The sequence below is a fragment of the Diabrotica undecimpunctata genome, chromosome 7, assembly GCF_040954645.1.
Source record: "Diabrotica undecimpunctata isolate CICGRU chromosome 7, icDiaUnde3, whole genome shotgun sequence".
Lineage (NCBI taxonomy): Eukaryota > Metazoa > Arthropoda > Insecta > Coleoptera > Chrysomelidae > Diabrotica > Diabrotica undecimpunctata.
Window position 1 is genome coordinate 133,543,890 of NC_092809.1, and position 22,014 is coordinate 133,565,903.

The 22,014-nt window shown below is 31.5% G+C and overlaps 1 protein-coding gene across 2 annotated transcripts in view; it reads right to left on the minus strand.

Annotated features, from left to right (window-relative positions):
* The window catches only part of spdi (sperm antigen with calponin homology and coiled-coil domains split discs), a 308,154-nt gene extending 286,619 nt beyond the window's left edge, over positions 1-21,535 (minus strand). For both annotated transcript variants that reach the window (XM_072538257.1, XM_072538256.1), the window contains exon 1: positions 21,142-21,535. In XM_072538257.1, coding sequence (XP_072394358.1) covers positions 21,142-21,159 — 18 coding nt within the window. In that variant the 5' untranslated portion in view covers positions 21,160-21,535. The remainder of the gene's footprint in view (positions 1-21,141) is intronic.
* Positions 21,536-22,014: the final 479 nt, after the last annotated feature.

Here is a 22,014-nt window from a genome sequence, read left to right on the forward strand (position 1 = left end):
TTCCCATTTTTATCTCTCCTTTTTTCTGCGGTATATCTTTCATCTTCTTTCTATTCTCATCCTTGTTTGCCTTTGCATCGTGCTTTTTCCTATCGTTATTCCTATTCGTCGCCCTGGTCGTCATTGTCAGATCCTTTCCGTTGCTTTGGTCGTTATCAATGTTCCTCGTGTGGGTGTAGTTTTCTAGTTTTTTGGATGTTTTTCAAGTTCCTTTTTTATTTTGTTCCATCTCCATTCTTCTTGGTTTACTAACACCTTGTTGTAACCAATTTTGACGTCTTTGCCTTTCTCTTTTTCGTTTTTTGCAAAATTTCTTAGGTGTTTCTGCTTTTCTTTCTCTTCTCTGGTCAAGTCATCATTGATGAATACTTTCTCTCCTACGACGTTTTTTAGTTTATATTTTTTTGCCATAATCTCGTGTTTTTCCTCTTTATTTCTTAGTTTTATTACGCATGTATTCTCGCCTATTTTTTTTACTGTTGTAGGTGTAATATCAATTTGAAGATGTTTATTAAAAAGTCCGTTTATTCTTTCTTTTAGGCTGCTTGGTTCATTTGTATCCATTTTTAGACCATTTATTACAATGTTGTTTTTTCTTCTATTTTTTTCGATTATTTCGACTGCTTTTTTCATTTCTTGTAACTCTCTCCTTATTTCTGAATTCTCTTTTCTTATATCCTGATTTTCTTTTTTTAATTGTTCGTTTTCTACTGTCAGTTTTAGTAGAGCTTCGTTTGTTTTGTTTTGTTGGTCTTTAATTTCTCTTATTTCAGTTTTTATTTCTTTCTGTTCTTGCTTCATATCTTTTTGAGTTGTGTTCATTTCTTTCATCATTATTAATAACTGGTCTAATTTCTCAGATTCAGTTGTTTGGCGTTTTGTAGGAGTTCTTGGTGTTTTTTTGCTGTTTACAAAAAAATCTATATTTTCTCCTTTTCTTTTTCTTCCTTCATCTGTAGAGTATTCGTCGCTGTCCATTCTTACAATATTTTCTTTGGCCTTTTCTTGTTATTTCACTGTTTATCTCCTTCCCTGTCCTACACCGCGAAAAGAGTCGTCGACCAGTCAACCCGTCGAATCTCCGACCCTTATCGGTGTTTATATGTGGGTCACTTCTACCGAGTTACTTTTCGTTGTAAGTCCCGTTTTCCGAGTTTTCTTACAGCCGAAAATTAAAACGATATTTATTCACCAACGCCACTTTGCCGTCGATTTTAGTGTGTGGACATCTTTGTTATAGCGAACCGTAATTACTGTTTGGCACAAAAAGTTACAATATAAAAAGTTAATATGTTACTTTAACTTTAAACAATAATTTAAGAATTTTAAACTTTTCTCTTAATTTAAATTATTTTCCCTATTATCCCTATTATTTAAATTTAAATTAATTGTTATTATAAATATTTACCTTAGGTTTGTTGTCTTAACTATTTTTTATACTCAGCCTTGTTTCCAGTTTTTGTATAAGTACCAAACTCGTAGCCCATTACCGTAAACAAACTGACACCAGTTTTTATTAACTATATGCACAACTATTTATGGTTTTCGATTTACTTTTATCACAAGATACTTTAGTCACTATTTTTGTCCAGAATCTAATGTTTTCTCTAATTATATGTTTAATTAAACCACTTTAAATGCAATTTTTCCAAGAGCGATGTTCACATCGACCGTGCCTAGAATCGCCTCCTTAAATCTATCGATCCCTGATTAAATATGGAGCAAATATTAGAGCGTGACTCCATTAACAAGATATCCCAGATGATTGGAATATTGGCTATATCAGCTCAATATATAAAAAAGGGGACAAGCGTGTGTCCTAATTATAGGGAAATAACTATGACCAGCTCGATGTAGAGATTATACGGCTGGATTTTAGATAGGCCAGAAGAATCGAGTTAGAATACGAGGAAATAGAAGAACAAAGTGGATTCCGTGAAGGATGATCGTGCATAGATAACATTTTCGTTTTGAAGCAGATTATAGAAAATAGGAAAGCAAGAAAACTATGTACTCATTTACTGTGTAGATTTAGAGAAAGCATACGATACATTGACGAAAGTAGGTCTTAGAAAGGGGTATGTGCGAGCTATCGCAAATTTCTATACGAATGCTAGGAGTTGGGTCAAACAAGAAAGCTGTATAACTCAAAGAAAGCTCAGTAACAAAAGGTGTTACCACTGGATGAAGATAGATGGTCAAGACAAGCAATAGATTACATACCACATCAAAGAAAGACCGTTGATTACCTGGGAAGAGAATATAAGGCAGAGCGAGAAGAAAGCGAACGGCGGTCGAAATGTAGGAACCATTGCATTGCAACATTGCCAGTTTTGTGATTTGAGTTTTTTTAGTAAACGATTTTCGAGTGAAGAACATTAATGAAATCCCAATCTCTTCTTTTTATTGAACCAGAAAAAAAATAGGTCTCGTATTGATCCTACCAATCTTAGCCTATCCGATTTCTGTACTGACGAGTTTGATGAAGTTTTTGAAAACATGAATGATAATGGAACAGCAGCAGATTCACATGAAAGCAATGAACCTCATAATCACGTGCGGTGTGAATCAAGCAAATTTTTTAATTGGTGATTTACAGAAGTCCAAATGGAAGTAAGAGATGTAATTGGTGTGCATCTTGTTTAAGTAGGGGGATAAAGTTTTATTTCGCGTTTTTTTTTATTCGATAGTATAACTCTTTAAGAGGATCCAGTTAAAATTTCAGACTGATCTGATCAAAATTAATAGAGTTATAGGCATTTATGAGAGAGTGAGTTGAGTGAGTGAGGTGAGTGATTAAGATGAGTAAGTGATTGAAGTGAGTGAGTGAGTGAGTAAGCTTGGTGAGTGAGTGAGATCAGAGAGTGAGGTGAGCGAGTACTCACTTAGAAATTGGAATAAGTACAGTGTCAAGTTCTCATAATTATGCACTCGCGGCAGATAACAATCGAAATACTATTGCGGATAAAATGGCTGCAAATACAAAAAAAAAAGGCAGAGTTCGTCGAAAGCAGGAGCAAAAAGATTCTCTAGATATTTTAGCAGGAAGCTCATAGCTATATGGGCCTGAACGATACTGTATAGTGCAAGTGTAAGAAAAAATAAGCTTTCTTAACGCGTTTTTCTAGGAATAATTTTTTTCAAGTCGGTGTTTACTGTATCTCAAAAACTACTTGATCGGTCCTTCTCAAATGTTGAAGACTTCTTTTATAGATAAATTACTAAGTCGCAAGGTCGAGGTATTGCCCATTTTGCTGTTATAATTAGTTTTACAACATCACATTAGTAAAATTTTAACAATTTTTTTTCGAAAATTCAAAATATTCGTTATTCTTTACTTCTAAAATTTGAAAAAACGATAAAATGAACAATATCTCGAAGTTGCGACCTAGGGAAACTCATAAACTAACGAAATCTTTTTGGTTTTTTGTGACCAGATGATCCAGTTATAAGTTACGATGAAAACCGCAAAGTAACTTCTTTTTTTCATCTTGGAGAATTACCTGCCATTTTCTTAATTTGTAATATTTTTGTACCAAAATTTTATATAATTCTCTTAAAATGTTGTACTATAATGTACTAATGTTAAAAATAAACTGTTAAAAAACAATTTTTCAAAAAAAAATCTTAAAATATGTTTAAAATATTGAAAATACAGCCTATCCCTCTTCTAAATTGAAGTGAGGTACGAATCACTTATTTTCATGAAAATTTTATCGACTAATGTGTCGATTTATATTCAAGAATCTATTATTATTTATGAAATTATATCTACGATATTTCTAAAACATATTAGTAATTATGTGTTGATCAAACCCTGTATATACATAAAGGAAGAGCATCTGAGGAACTAGAGCGAAGAGGAAGCAAAAACAAGTGAAATCATCTCTTTCTTTCTATACGGTACATAGTTCTGATTTAATTGAGTGTGACTACAATAATGATGAATTGACTAAAAAAACAATGCCATGTTTTTCACTTTTATTTAAATAGACAACAAACTAGTTCGTTCTGTATTAAGAGGATCAAGATTAAGAGGAGTATTTCATGTAGATATATTACTTATAGCCCAGTTTGGTTATGCAAAAATCACCGATTTCACGGCAAAATTTTTCGCAGATGTCTGAAGCTTTTAAGACATAGGTGGGGATTACTAGATGACAAATAGATGAAAAAGTACTCGTATTTTTACCTTGCGTTTTTTTTAAACGATAATTTATGGTCACAATTTGATTTTTTTCTCTATAAATTGTTTTCCTTATATTTTACATAAAATAAAATTTATTTCATTTTTTTATATCTAGAATATCTTTATTTTCCGGTTTTTTTAATTAAAATTGATAATTAATTTACGGAGTTATTTGCAAAAAAGCAGTTTTTTTGCACTTGTTTATAAGTTTTATTATTTTTTTTATTAACACAATCAAATATCATTAATACATTTGAACATCGAGGAATTACCGTCTTTTAAATTTGTGCGAAATTTCCCCCCGATCGGTCAAATAGTTTAAAACTTATTTAATTTAGCAAATTTCATAATATTCTTTAAGACCTAAACTAACTCAGAACTTAAATGCATATTGCGTTTTCATCGAAATTATTTACAAAATAAACGTTTGAAAAAGGGGTATGTTTTTTACTTATAAACAATTGTAATAACTTCTATATTTTTCAAGCTACAGACTTGTACGTAGGTACAACCATTGGATAGCTGGTAAAAATACTCACATTCACAAAAAACCTTGTTTGACCAATAGGAACGAAGTTAGGGACTATTTTTAAAAAAATCATATCTTCATTGTTTATAAACATAAAGAACTAAAATTTTGCACAAATTTTGAATGAAAATCTAAACTTTATATTAAAACTTATAGCTATAAAATTCATCCAATTTTTCGAAACTTACAGCCGTTAGAAACGATGGTACTTTCGAAAGATCGACATCGGAAAGTGGAGGGGATAACTGTTTCGGCTCCGTTTTTTTTTTTCGAGATCGGTACTTCAAATTGAAACACGTAAAAAAATTTACATTATCTCGGCTTCCATTACAGCTAGAAGCCCCGTTTTATTAATCTGGGGTAGCACGTCGAAATATGAATACCTACATAGTTTTCACTGACCGGGAAATATGGGAAAACTCGGAAAAATTGAGTCCATTTGAAATTCACCGTAAAAACTTACTTTTTTTAATTTGGCTGGAATAAGTCTGTCACAGGATTAATAATGGTGACATAATTTTCACCCTCTGGGAAATCTCGGAAAATGCAGGAAAATCAAAATACATTTTTTTTATTTTATATCAATAATGTAATAATACTTATATATTTTATAAATTAAATTTCAGGTAATTTTTTACACATCCGAGATTTCGGGGGGGGGGGTGAAAATTATGTCATCTTTATTAATACTGCGGCAGACCTACTATTTCAGCCAAATTAAAAAGTAAGTTTTTTTTCTACTTCAATTTGAAGTTCCGATCTCGAAAAAAAAAACGGAGCTGAAACAGTTATCCCCTCCACTTTCCTATGTCGATTTTTCTAAAGTACCTTTGTTTCGAAGGGCTGTAAGTTTCGAAAAATTTGATGAATTTTATAGCTATAAGTTTCAATATAAAGTTTAGATTTTCATTCAAAATTAGTGCAAATTTTATTCTTAATGTTTATAAACAATGGAGAAATGATTTTTAAAAAAATAGTCCCTAACTTCGTTCCTATTGGTCACAGAAGGTTTTTTTTAATGTGAGTTTTTTTACCAGCTATCCAATGGTTGTACGTACAAGTCTGTAGCTTAAAATATATAGAAGTTATTACAATTGTTTATGAGTAAACAAAATCAAAATAGAAGACCAGTTAACTGATAAAACTGCAATAGAACGTGGAGTACGACAGGGCTGTATTTTGTCTCCATTGTTGTTCAACATTTATTCTGAATGGGTATTTAAGGAAGCTGTAGACGGTTGTGCGAAAGGAATACTAATAAACGGCGAATGGTTGAATAACATTAGATATGCAGATGACACTATAGTTTTTGCCGATAATCTGAATGACTTACAGATATTAACAAATCGCATAACAAAAGTCAGCAACAGATACGGACTAAAGTATAATTTCACTATTTGAGAGAGTGAGTCATCGTTTAAAGACCCAGAAATGCGGACAGCCGTTTGGAAATCCAGTGACGTACACTTACTTTTATTTCAACGTTAATTATATTTTATTTTTCAAATATTAATGTTCGAAATAGGCCACAATATATTTATTTACAAGTTTTTACTGACGTTTCGATCTCTATATCCAAAGACCGCTTTCAAAGATATAAATGATAGTAATATTTTTTTTATTTGTTTATTATTATATATTTTTATAATCCTATATTGATTATTTTCTTTTTTTTTCTATCTTTAAAAACGGAATAGAGATCGAAACGTCAATGTATTAAACATGTAAATAGATATATTGTGGCTTATGTCCAACCTTCTCCCTAAAAATACAGAATGCCACAAACAAGCAGCTATAGAAAAATAAATATATCTGTCATTTGTATGTTTGAAAACGGTCTCTTTATAGAGATCGAAACGTCCGTAAATTAAACATTTGAATAAATATATTGTGGCTTATTCCCAACATTATTTCTAAAAATACAGAACGACAAGCGAAAAGCCATAGAAAATACATAGTACTATCATTTGTATAATTGAAAACGGTCTCTGGATATAGAGATCGAAACGTCAATAAATAAACATATGAATAAATATTTTGTGGCTCATTCCCTACATTCCCCTAAAAATACAGAATGCCACAAACAAAAAGCTATAAAAAAGAATTATTTTGCAGAAAGTTTACTGATACCAACCGGCTGTCGCGGAAGTTACGCTAAAACGTCTTTTGACGTGACCCGTCCTTAAAGAGTTACACAATGAAATTTTTTTAAAACAAATTTTAAGACAGTTTCCACGCCACCCCAGAGGTATATCTTGTGGCGCGATACTTTTTTTAAATGGGTAATCGCCAAGAGCCATATTGTCTTATTAAATAAAATGAACAAAACACTTAAACAGTATAAAACAAAACAAAATAAAATCCTATAAAACAAAATAAAATTCTATAAAAACAAAATAAAAATAATGTTTTATGTGTTTAAACACAAACACTATACACACTTACTATGTTCTTCTCGTTTTTTTTTGTTTTTGGTTTTTTTATGCTGATATTCTTATTAAACTATTAGAAATTAATATTCGCTGTCTAAACCTGAAGATGCAGTGCTGCTATCGCTGTCATTATCTTCACCACCTGGTGTAATTATAATTGGCTCTAGTAAAACTTTGATATGAGTGTCAAGTTCCCACATACGATGTTCTTCTTTAATTATGTGGCCTATACATTTAGCCCATTTCTCTGGAGTTACATGGAGGATTGCTTGAATCAAAAGTTTCTTAATTTTGTTTAATTTGAACGTTTTGTTATTGCGTGCTACTTCTCCTTTCACTTGCTCCCAGATAAGTTCAATGGGATTAAGTTCGCAAGGCGGTAGACGCAGAACTTTGACACCATAATCTTTTGCAGTTTCATCTACAGCATATTTAAGATATTCAATTTTCCTTAACCGTGCAATGTCAAGTAGTTGAATTTTGAGCATTGATTCTTCGTATGCAATCCCCTTTTCTGTAAGCCATTCTTGAATTCTCCCTTTCCGCCATGCCGTCGTCGGTAATTGTTCTAGTCTGCGGCTATGATATGGCGCATTGTACATAACAACCACAGACCCAGATTCCAATTTTGGTAAGATTCTCTTAAACCAGCGCTCAAATACTTCAGAAGTCATTTCTTCATGATAATCACCTGTTTTTTTCGACTCAAATTGAAGCAAACCATCATCAAGGAACCCTGTATCACTTCCTATATGGGTGATGATTAAACGCCGTCCCTTTCCTGATGGAGCCTTCAATCCTGTAGACCAGCCTTCTATAAATGCTTCGCGTTTACTTTTTACATTTAAATCTTGCCAAACTTTTCCAACTGTATGACCGTCGTTAATCCAGGTTTCATCCAAATAATATATTTTGCATCCAGTGCTGCGAATTTTTCGTATTTCTTCTAAATATTTTCTTCTCCACAGAATAATTTCATTTTTTTCTAATAGCATACTTTTTCTGTTGCGTTTTACGTATCGAAAGTTCATTTCGTGCATGGTCCTGATTAAGACTCTACGAGATATCTTGGGTAAAGAGTCATCATTTTCGAGCTCTTGAGAAATTTTTTTCAGTGTTGGAATTTCACTCCGAAAATAAAATGAATGAATTTTTCGACGTATAATATTCCTTGTCTCGTCATCCAAAACAATGCTTTTCCTACCTCTAGTTTTACCTTTTTCTTGCTTTTTATTTTCCGATGTATTTTTAAGTACACGATAAATACAGCTAACGGATACTTTTGTTAAACTGCTACAAATGTCGACCGCTTGGCTAACGTTTAGTGCCATTTTTCTGCCGACAATTCCTTCATAAACGTTTCGTATCATTACCTTCTCTTCGGACGTTAACATTTTCCGTCTCTTTTGCGGCTTTTCATTCTTGGAATCAACATCAGAATTTTGCTGTCTTCTCTTGGAACAACTCGGTTTTTCGTCCATTGTATTTCAATAATCTGGATATATACTATATATACATAAATTTCAAAGAATATAACTAAATATTTACTATAAAACGAGAAAATATAACACTCTTATTATAACACGTTTTATCAATACTACAATACAGTATTGATAAAACAGTATTGACAACAATAAGTTTACAAACTTATCACATAAAATATACTCACAAAAACACATGCACTATTTACCCATAGAAACACCAATGTTTTCTTCGTTCATTTCTTGGGCAAAAAATAATAAAAACTAGTTTTACTGCATGTCTGGATCCGAATTGTAAAACCGAGTTCCCTCGCTAATTCCAACATTGCCAAACGATTGAAAAATATTGTTTTAAAATATCGATTTTTATTTTATAAATTTAAATACGTAACGAAACGGAACATATAAATAAAATTTATTTTATTACAATTTTGTGCTTAATTTTTACTATTGAAAATATCATGTTTTTTGGTATTTTTATGACGGTAATAATCGCTGCGTGGAAGAATACAGGTTTTGTATGACCATAATTACTACTTGTGAATAAGATTTGGCTACACTGTTCGACAACTTCTGGTCAAGTCTACTATAGAGAAGCACAAATAAATATACTACTTTATCTATTCTGTAATTTCTTATGAGGAAACGCAAATTGCAATCGAGAAAACAGGCAGTTTTCGAGGGCCGCTGTGTACATTTAAATTTGAGGATATTCCGCGTTTAAACTATGATATCACTCTTCTGAATTGAGGGTTTCTACTATAGCTCTTAACATAAAGAAAACCAAATTTATGACAATTAGTAAAAAACCAATACTAAACGCTCAACTTACAATCAACCAACAGAATATCGAAAGAGTCGAGCAATATACTTATCTAGACACTAATTTAAATAGCCAATGGGACCACTCAACAGAAATTAAACAGCGAATAATAAAAGCAAAAGCAGCATTCGTTAGAATGAGAACCATTTTCAACATTCGAGACATATCATTAAAAACAAAATGCCGTAGAGCAGAACTGCTACATATTCACAGTTCTGCTCTACGGAATGGAAGCATGGACACTGACTGTTGCATCTATGAATCGGCTCGAAGCTTTCGAAATGTGGTGTTATAGGTGCATCTTACGTATATCCTGGGTTGACAGAGTTACTAATGTGGAGGTCCTGCGTAGAATGGGGAAAGAATGTGAAATTCTCATGACCGTCAAAACTAAAAAGTTGGAATATCTAGGACATGTAATGAGAAATCAAGAACGTTACGGCCTTCTCCAGCTGATTCTCCAAGGGAAAGTAAAATGGTATAACACGACTACCACTGAACTGTTCCGCGCTGCAATAAATAAAGTAAAGATAGCCGTGATGATCGCCATCATCCGGAACGGATAGGCACTTTAAGAAGAAGAAGATGAGTAAAAAACATACCTCTTTTTCAAACGTTTATTTTGTAAATAATTTCGATGAAAACGCAATATGCATTTAACTTCTGAGATAGTTTAAGTCTTAAAGAAACCTATGAAATTTGTTAAATGTGTCTAGCATCATTAATAGAGCAAGTTCAACAGTTTAAATATTTAGCCGCATGGATAAATAAATTAAATAACTTTTAAACTATTTGACCGATCGGGGGGAAATTTCGCACAAATTTAAAAGACGGTAATTCCTCGATGTTCAAATGTATTAATAACATTTTATTTTGTTAATAAAAAAATTAATAAAATTTATAAATTAGTGCAAAAAAACTGCTTTTTTGCAAATATCTCCGTAAATTATTTAACAATTTTAATTTAAAAAACGGGAAAATAAAGATATTCTTGATATAAAAAAATGATATAAATATTTTTATGTAAAATGTAAGTGAAAAAACTTAATGACAAATGTCATTAAGTGTTGTGTCCATAAATTATTATTTAAAAAAAACGCAAGGTAAAAATACGAGTACTTTTCATCTATTCGTCATCTCGTAACCCCCACCTATGTCTTAAAAGCTTCAGATATCTGCGAAAAATTTTGCCGTGAAATCGATAATTTTTGCATAACCAGACTTGGCTATTTTCAAATTAAACAATTTTCCTGTTGATTTCAAGGCTTATCGTATTCCAATGCTATCGTATGCTTTCACGTCTAAACTTTTAGAATTTAGCCCAAAGCCAAACAGCTTTTGCCACAATAAATGATGGATAATGGAGTCAAAGGCCCGTTTATAATCTACAAATGCAGCGTCTAACTCTGAATGACAGTCGGGAAGAACATTATTTTCTTCAACGCAATCTCTGAGTCTGTTTAACAAAATAGTAGTACCTAAATATTTTTTTAACACAGTTAAGTAGGGCAATACCGCTATAGTTTGCTGGATCATCCCTGGTGGTCTTTTTAAATATCATGGTACAAATGACTTCACTCCAGTTATGCGGGGTAAAGGCCATTTTCAATATTCTATTAAACGTGCCCGTTAAATAGAGTATCCAATTAAGTATTCGGACGAAGATTTTTAAAAATTTCATAAGAAATATGGTCAGTTCAAGGCGATTTACGATTGGGCCAGTTATTTAAAACTATATATTTTGTCACTGGTTTTAATAGCATCAAAAATAGAACATCTTGCATAATAAAAAATAGGCATTCTGATATAGTTTTGAGGGATATATATTCGAATAAAATTGTTCCCATACTTACATCTGCATCAAGAAAAGAAATATTGTGATTTTTCCGAAATTTCTTAATTACTGACCAAAATGTTTTTGAGTCTGCTGTTTGCAAGTTGAGAATATAAATTATGAAAGTAGATATAATTTTACTTATCTATTGTTTTTTTTTTTTTTGATGTGAGAAAATTTGTTTTGTAAGGGGTCACAGAAATTATTTGCTTTAGAAAATGTTAGGCTTTGTTTCATTTTATTTTTAGCTGAAGTACGTTCATGATCAAACCATACTGATATTTGCCTGATACACGACAGAAAAGATTTTTCTTTACAAAGTTTTAATTGCGCAGCAGTTTCTTTAATTGCTAATAATAGATTATTGTATAGTTCCTGTGCATCTAGATTTATTGAAAGAGACATTTTTTTCGAATGTTGCATAGCAATTTTAAAGAAGAAGGTAAGATCAACAGTAGTTTTATATTTAACAATCTATAATCGACCACAGCACTAACTAAAAATTATAGAAAAAGGAAGTTAATAAAAACACACGAACGCCAAATACATATAACAAATGAAAATGGTTAAGATCATAAATAAATATACAAATTTAAGAATGCATATAGATGGATAGGACAGGTGTGGGTACATAGATGGGCAATACTCCATTATTTTCCATTAAAAAAAAACTTTTTTAATATATATATATATATATATATATATATATATATATATATATATATATAACATTTTTTTTATAATTAAAATATTAAATAATTTTTAATCCCTTTACCCCTGTTGCTGAGACGCCCATGGCAGTATTCGCAAATAGCTATGCGGGCGGGATCGTTTACCATTAGAAAATTTTATTGGAACCTACCGAATTATCACGGAATTCTCAGAGTACGGTTTCAAGCGGTTTCTCTTTGATAAATTTAGTAAACATCGTCGTAAAGTATTTTATAGTATTTTTCTGTAAGAACCTAATCCAAAAATTTTATATCTCCTCACGTTTCTTCTCGTTACTTCCTATGTCGTTAGAACCTTTTTACCTTCCTAGAAATACATACAGGCTGGCCTATTATTTTTAAGTGGGGGTTATCCCACCTTTTTTTTAGGAGCTTGTGAAATTTTGAGAAGAAGAACTTTACTTCTGAGAGGGCAATCTTTGAGTAAAGACGCTTGCTTCTCTTACCGTTCTCTGTGAATTTTTTCTGTAAGCGTGTATACACTTAAATATTTGAGTTCCTTAATCTAATACCATATTAGATTAAATATGGTTATAAAGTACCATTATTTTAATTAACTTCAGTGCCTGATACTGGTGAAGTATAATAAAGTTCAGTGAAGTAGTGTAGCAGTCATCGAGATTTCACTGTAAGTTATTGTAATCATATTACCTTCAATTATCTGGGCGAATAATATGGTATGTAATCATATTACCCAATTTTGGACGAATCTGCGTCAACCATTCCATCACCTGTAGTTAAGGTTAACTACCCATTTAGCAATTTAATTAAAAGAACATTTAATATTTGAATACGAACTTTTCACTAATAATTATTACGAACATTTAATTCTCATTAAGAACAGTTAATCATTAAACAACAGTGCGAGACAGATAATTAACATAACACCAAGTGCGGGTTGGTTTAATTTTTATAATACAGAATTCTTGTAACCTTTTTATTATTCTTTGTCCAGATTTAGCCATATGGCTCACACTCTCTCTAAGAGGAAAATTCACTCATCCCAGATACCTGCGGTATCAAAAGGATTGAGCTCTGGTGGGACTCTTTCCGTGTTATCGAGCCCTAGGTGACTTGGTTTGCTGGAGTATCTCCCAAAAATTTTCATACACATCTGGACGTCGCGAGGACTACAGCTTTCTGCATGGCCTTATAAAGATGTTCATTTAGACCCAGCTGTTTTATGTTCGCTAGGAGGTTTTTGGGAATAACACCAGTAGTAGATAAAATAATAGGTACTGTCTGGGTACTTTCCATTCTCCATTGTCTCCTGATTTGTATTTCTAGATCTCTATACTTGGCGATCTTTTCGTTGTATTTAACACGTAAATTATTGGTGTTAGGTATCGCCACATCAATAAGTGTTGTTTGCCTTGTAAGTTTATTAACTATTATTCTTTGTTATTATTATTATAATAATTGTTTATTTTTACTTATTCACTAAAAATTGTTCAATCGGAATTCACTCTATAAAATATTGCGGTTACCATAACTCCTAAATAAATTAAAATCAAACAAAAATGTCGAAGAGTGTCAAATAACTGTCAAAGTGTGGTTACACATTTTAAAGTTTCTCCACATTTTAAAGTTTAATTCGAGATTCCAACCCTGCGTTTAAAATATTGTTAACTAAATAGAGTATTTAAACAACAAAGTTTCTTCACACAAAAAATAAACTGTGAGTACATTACCAATTTAATACAAATTCAATATTATTAAATATTATACATAACCCATAATTCAATACAACACATCAATTAATCCAGTCTCTGGTTTTTTGGCAACTTCCACAAGTCGAACTAATTAGCCGATACAAGACCGGCTCTAGAAAAATTTTATCAAATGAAGAAAACAAAAATTAAAAATGGATAATTCTGAAAATATTAGTATACCTACTACATCATCAACATCGACATACTCCAATGCAGTAAGCAACTTCAATTTTCCTTCAAAAGAACAAGCCATTATTCTGTCAGCTATCCAAGGTATTAAAATACATGAATACATAGTAGCCATAGGGTCTCTACTCACACCAAAAAATGTTATCTTTGCATCACGAATAGCTAACAACAGAGTTTGTATTTACTTGAACAATACTAGCATAGTAGATACCTTACTAAACAACCATAAAACAGTACTCATCCAAGGCAATGAGATAGAAATTCGAAGACTTATTACGCCAGCAAGGAGACTAGTAATATCAAACATCTGCCCCAGCATTCCGAACAGTATTTTAGAAGAAGAACTGAAACAACTAGAAATAACTGCAGTATCCAAATTAACGTTTTTAAAAGTTGGCATGCCCGAGTCTGAGTATAGTCATGTCTTAAGCTTTAGGCGGCAAATATTTGTCTCTCCGATAATCACCAAACCAATTCCAAATACAATCTTAATAACCTATGACAACACTCCTTACAGAATCTTCCTATCCCTAGATGGTTTAAATTGCTCTAGATGTAATACTACTGGCCACAAAGAAGAAAACTGCACATCAACATCAACTGGTACAGAAACACTTAAAGATCCTTATACCTCAGAACTCGAACTCATGGAAATAAATCAGAATAATTCAGCAACAAATATTTCAGATGATACAACCAACTGTTTCATACCTTCAACTAAAGCTAACAGCAATAATAGTAAAACAACCAATCAAGCAAAAAGGCAAATTTCAACCTCTCCTGAAATCTCAGAAACTAAAAACCTAAACGAAACTTTCATAACTCCAAAAAAATCCGCACACAAAAAAAAGAAAATGGCTTTAGATGTCGAAGCCACATTAAAACCAATTGAAAACATTTTAATGACAGCATCTCCTTCATATACGCTAAATTTCTCTGAATTATGCGACTTCGTGATAAAGGCAATAGGATCAAAATTTCCTGAAGTCACAGCTAAAAACTATACAGAAGATTTTGACGGCTTATACACCTTATTAAAAATGGTTCACTCAAAATTAAATGATAGACGCATGAAAAATAATATCACAAGAATTATAAAGAAAATAAATCCAACAAATGAATCTTCCCTCACTGAAGAAAGCGACTACGATTTATCTCAATAGTCCAATTATATTCATTCTTCAATGGAACTTGAATGGCTATTATAGCCACATTGAAAACATTAAAATGCTAATCAATGAACTGTCACCACTAATAATATGTCTTCAAGAAACTCGTCTTTCCAACAATCAAGCAAAACTAAAAAATTATATGCCCTATACAAAAAATCGAGCAGTACAGCAAATATCCAGTGGTGGAGTCGGAATCTTTGTACATTCAACCATCCAATCCCAAGAAATTCCGTTAAATACAAATCTGGAAGCAGTAGCAGTTTCGGTAATACATCATTTTAAAATCAACATATGCAACGTATATTTACCACATCCTGACGAAACTACTCTATTAGAACTTCAAAATGTAATTAAACAAATTCCATCTCCAAAATTAATTTTGGGTGACACAAACTGTCACAACATCGCATGGGGATCACAAAGAACAGATAAAAATGGACGAATATTATTAGAAGCAATTAATAACATAAAACTAGTTTTATTAAACACAGGAGCACCTACTAGATTCAATGCACATAATGGCACTTTTTCCTCCATAGACTTATCTATCAGTGATTCAACTTTAGCTCCATTTTTACAGTGGAATACATTGGACCACCTATACGACAGTGATCATTTTCCGATAATAATTACTCATGACAAAGATGAAAAAACCTGTACAACACCATATGAAACTTGGAAATTAAAGTCAGCCGATTGGGAAAAATACTCGAACTTAGTAAGCATACGTATACCAAATCTCGTTATATCAGATAATATAGACACTACTCTATCATCTTTCAATGGTATAATTTTAGACGCAGCCAGAGATTCTATAGGAAAAACCAAAAATATCACAAAAGCTCCTCTTCCTTGGTGGAACACTGAAATCGCATCCGCTTTAAAGCAAACAAAACATGCTTTTAATATATACAAAAAGTTTAACACACCTAATAACTTAAACAATTTTAGATCTTTAAGGGCCAGATCTAGATTTTTAATAAAACAAGCAAAAAAAGAGAGCTGGACCAATTACGTGTCGTCAATTGACTCGTCTACGCCCATAAGGGATATATGGCAAAAAATAAGGAAAATAAAAGGTTCAAAAACATTTAACCATATTGACACAATCACTACAAATGATCTAACAACTTCAGACAAACACGAAATCTCAGAAATTTTAGTAGAACACTATCAGTTGTATTCAAGCAATCAGCAGTACCACCCAAATTTCTTAGAACACAAAGAAAGAACAGAAGCATCAAAAATTAATATAGAAGATACTGCTGATCCACTAAACACTTCCATAACACTTGATGAATTAAATGAAAGTCTTAATAACCTCAAAAATACCTCACCTGGACCTGATGACATACCACCAGTTTTCATAGAAAAACTACCTATAAGCGCGAAGGTTACTCTAGTAGAGATCTACAACAAAATTTATTCGACCCATAAATTTCCATCTCTCTGGCGCGAAGCAATTATAATACCATTTTTAAAAGACAATAAACCAAAAAACTTATCTTCTTCGTATCGACCAATATCTCTTACCTGTAGCATCTGTAAAATAATGGAAAAAATTCTAAGCAAAAGATTAAAATGGTACTTAGAAAAGAAAAATCTCCTTACATCCATCCAAAGTGGGTATCGATCAGAACGGTCTACAATAGATAACATTATAGCATTAGAATCTGAAATACACGAAGCTTTTATACATAAACAAAAATTAATAGCAATTTTCTTTGACATCACAAAAGCATTTGACACCACGTGGACATATCACATCTTAAAAACAATGAAGAGTTGGAAAATAGATGGTAAATTCCTAGCCTTCGCCAAAAACTTCCTGGAGAACAGAAGTATAAAAGTTAAAACAAACGGTGTCATGTCAACTAAGAAATCACTGGAAAATGGTATCCCTCAAGGATCTGTATTAAGCCCCCTGCTATTCTTAATAGCAATCAACAACGTATCTAACCATTTTATGCTTCCAGTAAAAGCAAACCTTTACGCCGATGATCTTGTAATATATATGAGAAGTAAAAACCTAAAATCAGCTGCATCAATATTACAAAATACACTAAATAAATTAGAAGGGTGGTCTTTAGATATAGGCTTGAGATTTTCAACCGAAAAAACTAAAGTAATAATATTTGACAAAAGAAAAACACAACACCACTTAAATTTAAAACTTAACGGAAATACTCTTATAACAATCAACGAAATCAAATTTTTGGGAATGACATTCGACTCTCAACTAAAATGGACATCGCACATAAATGAACTAATTAAATCATGCCAACAGAGAATAAATCTTCTAAAAGTTCTTTCCAATCACAAATGGGGCGCAGACACAACTATTCTTCTGCGATTATATCAAGCTCTAATTAGAAGCAAACTAGATTATGGATGTATATGCTACGAAACTGCTACTAAAACTCAAATGAACAAACTGGACATCATCCAATCCACAGCATTACGCATAGTTTTCGGAGCTTTCAGAACCACGCCAATTAGCAGCCTTCAAGTCCTAGCAGGAGAACCGCCATTAACTCTCAGACGACAATATTTTTCAATGTGTTGTGCTACTAAATATCTCAGTGCAAAGGAAAACCCGTTTATAACAAGCCTAATAAGGAGCAACCCTCCAAATCTGTACTCAAATTATTGCCCTAGAAACTTACCTTTCAATGAACGAATAAATCGATTTGAATTCGATATACATCAATTTAGAGCCACTTCTACAAACAGATGCCAGTCTCCTCCCTGGAAAGTTCAAATACCAAAAGTAGATTTTACCTTACTTAACTATCCCAAACATTCACACAATCCTTCTGAAATACAACAACAATTCCGGTCTACCATCTCCAGATACCCTGATTTCAAACTAATTTTTACTGATGCCTCTAAAAGCAGTAATGGTGTAGCTGCTGCAGCTATTTTTGAAGACAACACCTCTGTCACCCGTCTAGCCAAGGAGTGTAGCATATATACTGGAGAACTGCAGGCAATCTTCAACGCACTGAACCAATGTACCAGCATTGATACAAACTTTCTTATTATATCAGATTCTTTAAGTGCCTTAAATGGTATCAAGCAGATGTATCCTACTCATGCCAATTTAGCATTAATAAAAGACATGCTACACAATGCCCAAACATGTGGTAAAAACATAACATTTTTATGGGTACCATCCCATGTTGGGATAAAGGGTAATGAAGCAGCTGATAAAGCAGCAACAGAAACTATCAATAACATGACAATTCCTATTATGCAAAACATACCAATTTCAGACCAAAAAACATTAATAAAAACTTACATGAACAAAATCTGGCAAGTAAAATGGAACCAAACAGAAGCAAAATTAAAAAGTATCAAACCAGATGTTACTTCTGCTTTACTACCGCTCCCAGCTAAAAGACATGACCAAGTAGTTATTAACAGACTGCGGCTAGGTCATACAAAATTTACACATGGATACATCATCTCCAAGGACCCTCAGCCGATTTGCCACATCTGTCAAATACCATTTTCAGTGCAACATATAATGATAGACTGTCCAGTGTACTCAACAGCAAGATCGACAACAAAACTAAAACACAATTTGAAAGAAACTCTAAAAGAAGACATCAGCAATACAATAAATTTTATCAAAAATTGTAAACTGTATAACAAACTGTAACATAACATAAAATGTTTGTATTTTACAAAACTGTTATGTAAATTTTAATAATATACTAAATGTAACTTTTCTAAAATAAAGATATACCACCCGCTAATAACCCTAGGGGTTGATGCGGTACAAAAAAAAAAAAAAAAAAAAAAAAAAAAAAAAAAAAAACAAAAATGTCATTCATCTAGATGTTAAAAAAATTTAAATTTTTACTCTTATAAGTAGTTGTAAGTATTGAAATATTCACTTTGTTTACATCTAATAATTATTCTAATAAATTTACAGTTTTCTCCTGAAGAAGTCACAAAATCGTGACGAAATATTGAGACATAGAACAAATAGAGTTTTATTTCCTACAGACCGATTGCTGATACTATAAATCAATATTTAAAACAGTATGATCGAAAATAATTTGAAGTCTGTTATCCTTAGTGATACACCTTCTATACTCATAGATTACACTTAACTATATAAAAAGCAACTTCAGTAAAGATTTCAGAACCATCCTTCGAATGCTGAAAAAGTTATATAGGGAAATGTAACTTATTCTTTAAAATAGATGAAGTAAATTCTGCGTTTTTTATTGAAATTAACAGTTCTTCGTCTTACAAACTATTAATTAATTTGAAAAAAATAGCCTGAGAACATTCCAATATACTGAAAAATAGTATATTTATTGAAAACAACTTCGAAAAATTATTTAGAAGTCGTCTGAAGGATAATAAGTCTATGAAGTTAAAAATAATAGAGATTTGCCCATATAGAGCCAAGACTTTAGTACACAATACAATAATAGATTATGACAATTAAATAATAATAGAGAAAATAAGAAAAGTACTATTCACAAAATTCACGAAAAAAATACATAACAAATATTCCCTAATTACTTCCCAGTGTTTTCTATTTCTAACTCTATAAACATTTAACTTTTTTCAATGCATAAAGATAAGGAAATCTCAGGCAATACTAAAGCAAATCATATAAAAAATATACAGAATTTCAAAATAACATCATACAGAATATTGTCATCTTTTTATGCTACTGTAAAAACAGCTTCATATATCGAGGTTTTCAAATTGATACCATCACAGGTAAAAAATATGAAACAGGGATTATTGGATATCACCCAACAAGTAGTAAATGATAAAGAAGTGTTGATTTTCAAAAATAAAGTAAAGCATAATATTTGATTTGTATAACAAAACAAAAAATATGAACAAACTCTCCAAACATCATTCCACAGACTGAGAATAAGCACAATCCACAATTTCATCTTTTTGACAGTTAAATAGTACTGTTGCAAAAGTTATAGAATACTTGGATAAAAATATGGGAAAATATCTAATACAATGTTTTGTATATTATTTCCTTTGTACACAATATAAGGAGCTTCCACAAGAGATGAAGTGATACATTCATTAAACGCAATCTGAATAGTGATAAATACTCAGGAATCATATGAATCACAATCTAAGAGGTAATAAAAAAGACATAAGCAACAGGTAGGTTTTTTTAATGCATCAATATGACTGATCTTAGCTCAGAATGGATTAGGTACAGGAATCCTAGAAACTAAAGGTTTATAAAAATTTGAATATACCAATAATAGACAGCATATAGAATAATATAAGATAATAAATCTACAGCCACATATAAAGAAAAAGTCAAGAAACAACATAACCACCAGATAATAGGACTGAAATATGATAGTAGATGAAACAAATGTCTATAAAAGGAAACTAATTAAAAAAAGCTGAAAACACATAAAGAAAAACATGTAAATAAAAAATCAATTGGGATGTGAGTGTTAGAAGGCAGAAAGAAGTGAAAGAAAGCTTGTGAAACCCAAAAACGAAGTCTAATTAATATTAATAAGCACCAGGAGACTACAATTTTGGCTGCTAGAGGAAATAGGTGATATATTTCCAGGCATAAAAATTTTGTTAAATATATGAGCAAATTTTATTCAAATTAAAAAGGTTTACTTATGGTTGATCAAAATTAAATGCTGATGTTTTAAACCACTGATAGTGTAAATTCAAAAAATATAATTAAATAAAAACATAAACAGGCGCCAAAAATATACTTTTACTTCAATATTTTGATTTGCACCCAACTTTATCCTATGTATTTTAAACCTTCAGTACTCGATCATTATCAACACCAATCCTCCCTACTTGTCTTTTTTGAACCCCACACATATCATCTTCGAGTTAAGCTTATTTTTAGAAGGTCTAAATTTACGCTTTTTGAACTGCAGACACTCCAAATGAAAGGTTGACAAACATTATCCAACACCAAAATAGATTAAAATTTAAGGCGTCTGTGGCTTGTTGAATTATTTACATTAAAAATATCGATCATGTAGGTAGATACTAGAAAGTAAGTACTTACAAACATATTCTTCAACATACGGCACAACAGTTTCTTGAGGAAGACTTCTTGGATTTCTTGTATTTGCAACAGATGCACATTGAGTCAACTATTGTTTCTACAATTTCACTCGGCAATTGCATTTTTGCCGCATGCAAAATGTTCTTTATTGAATATATTAATAAATAAATACATTTAACACCCACTTTTCACAATTATAATTATTGCAGTTACCTCTATGGGGCACATGAACTAAATACTCGCTAAAATTCAATGAAACTCACTGTAAATTTGCCGATTTTAAGTATCCCGGTACTCAACAATGCTTAAAAACAGTATATTCTAATGAAACACAACATTTTATCAATTATTTTGAAGCAAAAACTTTGTTATTTACGAAAAATGTGACAGTGTTGACATACTTTACTGTTTACAAATTTTTAAAACAGCCAAGACAACTTTGGTTTTTCTTTCTTTCTTCTGTGAAACGTAAACGACCTCTTAAAAATTTGAACGTATGTCTGTGATTAGGCTATTTAAAGAGCAATCAACATATGCTATATATTATTTTTCTGTTTTAATTAATTAATTTTATAGTTTAAATAATGATTTATATATAGGAATGACTAGTAATGTTCAATTTGCAAGTTGTTAGCTTAATTAGCTATCAATTGTTATCAACCAGTAATATTTTCAAAGAAATGAACTTTTGAACTTTCAAATAAATGTTTGGAATATCGTTATTTCGCTGATAGGCAACCAGTTCAACAGTCTCCAATCCTAAATTAAATTAGCTACATTTGTATAGACTGCATTAAGTGGATTTTATTTAAAAGTCAATGGTGTTGTATGTTTAGAAAAACAATTTTCTAAAATAGTTGCTTTGATTTAGTT